Raw genomic sequence first — 7500 nt, 5'->3', positions numbered from 1 at the left:
TACCCATCTATGACTTCAGTTATGCTAAGAAAAGAGGAGAAGCGGAGGCGTTAGAGTTTAAAGAAGGAACGAGGCGTTTAATGTATAACGATTCAAGGGTAGTTAAAAATTCGCTATGTTTTGTCCCACCAATAATTGAAAAATGTTTTTTGTTTACTTGGGTTTTGCAAATAGCGGCATGATTCCTAATATTAGAAAATTCTGGGTTACCAAGTCTCTGACCAGTTCTGAAGCTGTATCCCATATGGCTACAGTATCTCACCTGCAACAACCTTCGGCAAGATCCAACATAGATACCGGGACATCCCGGGCACTTGAATTTATAAATGATGTTGGACCTCATGAAGGTCTGCAGTTTGTCTTTGTACCCAAAAAATACGTTAATTTTGAGTGGATTGATTGGGATTAGTTGGATGTTAAGGCAGCCGAACTCTTTTTCTATTATTTGTTTAAGTTTGATGGAAAACTTGTTGTCAGATTGGTAAGGAATTGTAGCGAAAATATTTTTCTTTTGTACATTATACGATGGTACTAGAGTGGAGAAATGTCGTGAGAGGAGCTTGTTAATAACTTTGAGAGAGAAAAAAGCCAAGTGTGATTTGGATTTCTTGCAGTACTGTCTTTTAAATGGAGTACACCCTAAGTTTGTTAGGTTCAGGCTCTACAAGACCTCGCTATATCACACCGAATTTTACAAGAATGCCCTGGACGAACTACTTAAGAAGGAGATTGAAACGAAACAGAAACTTATTGAAAATGCAAGTGCTATTGGTTGTCGCCTACGAGAACAACTTTTTCAGGATTTATCTATTATTGACCGTTTTATTTATCAGAAACTTTTTAATGATTTTGTAAATAATTATGTCTCGTCTGTACAACTACGTCATCAAAAAAAACTTAAAGCACTAGGTGTTGTTACTCCTAATTTTAATAAGAGAAACTATTGTATTTTTAATCTGTCTAACTATGTTCTCTCCAAAAGAGAGGAATTTTTGTTATCATTTGGCTTGGATTTCAATTTGCCCTCCTACAGACCTAAGTATGCAGACTTCTACTTTCCTTTCGAAATGCTTTTTCAACGACTCAAGGGCTTAAATCTGATCAATGACCTAAGTGGTTTGCAACATAAGTTGTCTTTTCTTTTGCATAAAACTTACACTAAGTTAAGAGTGTCTTGGACACCGTTTTTCAGGAAGGAGGATTTAAGTATCTTACAAAAATTGGGCAAACGAGACAGTTTGGTTATTTGTAAACCAGATAAGGGTAAAGGTGTTGTACTGCTCAATAAAACAGACTATATTGATAAGGTTGATAATATTCTTGCTGACCAAACTAAATTTAAGTTACATGGTGAACCAAATTTTTTAGACATTTACAAAAGAGAAGACAAAATTAACAGATTTTTGAGGAAACTAAAAAATGAAGGTATCTTAAATGAAACAACGTATCAACAACTGTTTGTGACTGGTTCCTCTTTTAGCATTCTATATGGACTACCAAAGATACATAAGGAAGGAGTTCCTATCAGACCTATTATGGCAGCCTATAACAACCCGGCTTATAAAATATCAAAACACCTTGTCTCTTTACTTGGTAATTTCTCAAGCAACCAGTTCTCACTAAAAAATGGCTATGAGTTTCAGCAACAAATAATTTTACAAGATGGTGATCTACATATGACAAGTTTCGATGTAGAATCTCTTTTTACAAATGTTCCACTCAATGAAACCATTAATATTATTTTAGATAAGATTTTTTATGACGATCAAATTATTTTTCATGGTTTTAACAGACATTATTTTAAGACTTTTCTTGAGCTTGCTGTGCAAGACTCCATGTTTGTTTTTAATGGCCAACTCTATTCGCAGGTCGATGGAGTTGCCATGGGTTCCCCTTTAGGGCCTTTGTTTGCAAATATTTTTATGTCATCTTTTGAAGAGAATTTTTTAAATAGTTGTCCAGACTCTTGTAAGCCAGTGTATTATAGAAGATATGTTGATGACACTTTTGTGTTATTTAAACAACCATGGCATAGTGAAATGTTTTTAAGCCATATAAATACTCAACACCAAAATATGAAGTTCACTATGGAAAAAGAAAACAACAACTCTCTACCTTTTTTAGACATTAACGTAAGCAGAGACAATGGTGAATTTATAACATCTGTGTATCGGAAAAAGACATACACTGGACTTGCCAACAATTTTTATAGTTCTTGTTTTTTAAATTTTAAACTGAATGCTATATACACACTTGTTTATAGGGCTCTACGTTATTCCTCGAGTTGGTCACTCTTTCATAAGGAGATTTTATTTTTGGTTAATTTTTTCAAGCAAAACTCTTACCCTGAAAATATGGTTTACAAGGTTATTAACAAGCTCCTCTCACGACATTTCTCCACTCTAGTACCATCGTATAATGTACAAAAGAAAAATATTTTCGCTACAATTCCTTACCAATCTGACAACAAGTTTTCCATCAAACTTAAACAAATAATAGAAAAAGAGTTCGGCTGCCTTAACATCCAACTAATCCCAATCAATCCACTCAAAATTAACGTATTTTTTGGCTACAAAGACAAACTGCAGACCTTCATGAGGTCCAACATCATTTATAAATTCAAGTGCCCGGGATGTCCCGGTATCTATGTTGGATCTTGCCGAAGGTTGTTGCAGGTGAGATACTGTAGCCATATGGGATACAGCTTCAGAACTGGTCAGAGACTTGGTAACCCAGAATTTTCTAATATTAGGAATCATGCCGCTATTTGCAAAACCCAAGTAAACAAAAAACATTTTTCAATTATTGGTGGGACAAAACATAGCGAATTTTTAACTACCCTTGAATCGTTATACATTAAACGCCTCGTTCCTTCTTTAAACTCTAACGCCTCCGCTTCTCCTCTTTTCTTAGCATAACTGAAGTCATAGATGGGTAACAATTCTTACTCATTCGTTCTTCGCCTTTTCCTATGGATGGCTTGGTGAGCACTGGTTCTCTTATGTTTCAATGTTTTAGTTTTTCACGATTTTCTGTTTTAAAATCAATAATGTTTTAATATTCTTTTACTATTTTGTTTTAAATTATTGTATAAATTTTAAGAATTTTATATTTATATCTTTTACAGATTGATAATGAACATTGCAATGTTCGAAACGTTTCCTAAATAAATTATGGCCTTTTAACTGATGTGTTTTGGACCCTGCTGCACACCATATATATATATATATATATATATATATTATATATAATAATAATATATATATATATGTATATAATAATAATAATAATAATAATAATAACAACAACAACAATAATAATAATATTAAAATTATATATCAACCATTACAAGAAATAAATCCCCCGTATTCCAATCACGTAACCGCATTTCAAGATATTCACTATTAATGCTTCACTATACAATAAGTAAGCACACTAACACAATCCCATCTTTGCTAAAAACAAGCAAATCAAAAACTAATCTTTAAGAGCTCCAACTCACCTGTTCCAGCCCCGAGTTATCCGCGTTCCAGGCAATGACCGGAATGCCCAAGTACCCAGCCAGTTGGAGGAAGTACTGGGCAGAGGCTGTATTGCGACCGTAGGTCTCCGTCCGAGTGAGGAAGATGATGGCGCTTACGTTTTGCGGTAGAAATTTCTCGCAGAGACATTCAAGGATAGCTGAAATGGAAATTGAATCATTAGTAAATGTGCGTGAGGTTTTAAGATGATGATAATAATAATAATAATAATAATAATAATAATAATAATAATAATAATAATAATAATAATAATAATAATAATCTTATAATAATAACAACAATAATAATAATAATCTTATAATAATAATAATAATAATAATAATATTATTATTATTATTATTAATATTATTATTATTACTTGCTAAGCTACAACCCTAGTTGGAATAGCAAGATGCTATAAGCCCATGGGCCTCAATAATAATAATAATAATAATAATAATAATAATAAATCACCATACCAATAATAATTCCCTATATGATAAAGAGCAAGTGTCTAGTTATATTATTTTTTTTATTATTACTAGCTAAACCACACCCTGGTTGGAAAAGCGGGATGCTATAAGCCCAAGGGCTCCATCAGAAAAAAAAAATTACCTAGTTAGGAAAGGAAATACGAAAATAAGTAAAATGTAATAGAAATAAAATGCTTTAAGACCAATAACATCAAGATATATCTTTCATAAACAAACTACAGTATAGAGAATTTTGTCACCCTGGCAAGTTTCTTGTCACGGTGAGAGGTGTTGCAAAACGTATGCCTACTCGGGGGGAGGAGTCATACCCTTGTGAGCAGGGGTACACCGAGAGGTACGCTCGTAAACCACAATCTCCCACAAATTGCCGGACCAGCAGGTTGTTATTACGAAAGGGGGAGGGGGTGGGAAGGGTTAAATTTATTTTTGTGTGTGTGTGCGTGTCTATATAAATATTCAGCTGACGGGTTGTGTGCACTCGTAATAGCAATGATAATAAGCTGGAAGCAAGCCGGAACCCCGCACTATAAACCACCAGTATCCGTAGACTGTGATTAGCAAAAAAGAAAATAATAATTAAAATAACAATTTATTTCAGGAACTTCATGATATACTTATGTTGTTTGTTAACATTTCTAAGCTAATTGACCATTCAATAAACTATTCATACACATATATAACAAACGAAAACATCCATAGAAATACATACATATACAGTACACACACAAACAGTAAAACAATCCTCGGCTGAAGATTTTAGGGACAAAGTTCGATCACTGACTGATACCCACAGGTCCATCCCGCAGTAAATGCATGAGAGGCATGAGGCTCGCAACTTCACCATAAAAATATCGAAAAAAAAAAATGTGTGGGTATGATTTTCTAAAGCCAACGCATTAAAACAAACACACTTTTATAAGGAAGAGAATAGATATTTTGTTATTCGTTTTACATGGAATCTCTATTCTTGAAATATGCTATCAGTATCGATTTCATTATAAATTATGAATAACTTGCAGCCAAGGGGTGATAGACAGATAATGTTGATGGTCCCTTGAAAGATTATCAAGCAATGTAGACTACAAAAAACATCTTAGTGAAGTAAAATTGTCCTTAAGTAAGTGTTATCCTTACTATTTGTCTGTGAAATTTTGAAATTAATCAAATATCTTTTCACCCAAAACAAAAAGTGTCCGACTTCATGTTGAAAAACAGCAACTTCGAATAGAATACTCTTAAATCATATAGGAAACGTTCCTGCCTGGACTGGGGTTCGAGTCCAACTCAAGTTCAATAGTTTCATGTATCGTCGGCAATCGCATCATCCTTCTGAGCTGAGGGTGAAGGGTGGGGGAGCCTATTGGCCTACCTGCTGAGGAGTCATCAGCCATGGACTGGCCCTCCCTGGTTCTAGTTGGGGTGGAGGGAGGCTTGGGTGCTGATCATATGTACAGTATATATTATAGTCTGTTTGTAGAAATTTGCCACTGTCCCTTGTCTCTGGCATTCCTGAATTGTCTTTAAAACACCATCACCGCCACACACACACACACACACACACACAAAAAGAGAGAGAGAGAGAGAGAGAGAGAGAGAGAGAGAGAGAGAGTCCAGTATATATTATAGTCAGTCTCTAGAACATAGTCACTGTCCCTTGCCTCTACCATTCATGAGTAGTATTTAACACCCCCCCCCCCCACACACACACAAAAATAAAAGAAATACAATGACAGAAAAAAATGAAAAGACATATTGTACACTTGAAAATTTGCATTAAGAAACTGTAATCGTTTGGCAATATTTATTCCAGGATTTTTACCGTTTTGAAAACGGATATATTGACGTAAAATCATTATATTAAGGTCACCAACCGGTAAAATATGCTAAGAAAGTAAGGTAAAATTTCAGTCGCCTGTATTTTACTGAAATACGGCTAAGAACAGTATAGTTTTACGCAGAATTTCCGATTAAAATTACGGTTTTTTTCTAACAGTGTATAAGAATTGGTTCTAAAGAACAGCAAAAACTCTTTTTTTCTTCAAAATTTATTGTATATAGAATGTATAAATGTGTAATGTATAAAGAAAAGAATCTATTCGGCCTGACAGTAAATGCCAAAAGCTCTCGAAAATATAATGGAACCTTTCTCGTGCATCACTCTGCATTCAACTCACATTTGATTTGATTTGTAACTTTTACGTGATATCTCGATTCGAATTCTAGAAAAAGGTTTTCTTGGAAGGAGTTGAATTAGAGGTCAACTAGGAGGGCTATCAGCCTAAAGGATCTGGACCCACGGATACATACGCATGTAAAGACATACACACATGTACACACCGCACATACACATACATACGTACCTCTCTCTCTCTCTCTCTCTCTCTCTCTCTCTCTCTCTATATATATATATATATATATATATATTATATATATACATGTATATATATATACAGTACATATATATATATATATATATATACATACATATATATATATGTATATATATATGTATATATATATATATATATATATACACAAATTCGACATCTATGATCAAAGGGGTAATAAAAAAAAAAAGTCTCCAAAGGTTTAAAGGCCGCTCATTTTGGCACAGTCAAATAACAGTGACAGCCAGCTACCAAAACAATGCCGTAGAAACTGCCCATATATACATAAGGATCAGCGCGTAAGCCCCTCCCCCACCAAGCTAGGATCAGGGAGGACCAGGCAATGGCTTCTGATGACTTAGCAGGTAGACCCGTAGGCTCCCACAACCCAACCTCCACACTAGCTCACAAGGACGAAGGGGGGGGGGGGGGGCGGCAGACACTACAAGGGATTCGAATCCCAATAGACCACCACAACCCTAAAAAAGTGAAATAGTAGGCCACCACAACCCTAAAAAACTGAAATAGTAGACCACCACAACCCTAAAAAATTAAATAGAAGACCACCACAACCCTAAAAAATTAAATAGTAGACCACCACAACCCTAAAAATATCAAATACTAGACCACCAAAACCCTCAAAAATTATTAGATAGTAGACCACCAAACCCTAAAAAAAATTAAATAGTAGACCACCACAACCCTAAAAAATTAAATAGTAGACCACCACAACCCTAAAAAATAACTAGATAGTAGACCACCAAAACACCCCCCAAAAATTAAACAGTAGACCACCACAACCCTAAAAAAATTAAATAGTAGACCACCATAACCCTAAAAAAATTAAATAGTAGACCACCACAACCCTAAAAAAATTAAATAGTAGACCACCAAAACACTGAAAAATAATTAGATAGTAGACCACCACAACCCAAAAAAAATTAAATAGTAGACCACCACAACTCTAAAAAAATTAAATAGTAAACCACCACAACCCTAACAAATAATTAGATAGTAGACCACCAAACCCTTAAAAATTAAATAGTAGACCACCACAACCCTTAAAAAATTAAATAGTAGACCACCACAACCCTTAAA

General features: G+C 34.5%; 1 protein-coding gene across 1 annotated transcript in view; it reads right to left on the bottom strand.

The window, feature by feature from the left end:
• Nucleotides 1-7500, bottom strand: part of LOC137631261 (uncharacterized) — a 775190-nt gene that overhangs the window by 567813 nt on the left and 199877 nt on the right. Inside the window, exon 3 of the mRNA XM_068363044.1 lies at nucleotides 3503-3681. Within this exon, the coding sequence (XP_068219145.1) occupies nucleotides 3503-3681 (179 nt within the window). The remainder of the gene's footprint in view (nucleotides 1-3502; nucleotides 3682-7500) is intronic.

Source organism: Palaemon carinicauda, chromosome 39 (assembly GCF_036898095.1).
Source record: "Palaemon carinicauda isolate YSFRI2023 chromosome 39, ASM3689809v2, whole genome shotgun sequence".
Classification (NCBI taxonomy): domain Eukaryota; kingdom Metazoa; phylum Arthropoda; class Malacostraca; order Decapoda; family Palaemonidae; genus Palaemon; species Palaemon carinicauda.
This window is presented reverse-complemented; position numbering and strand designations above follow the sequence as displayed.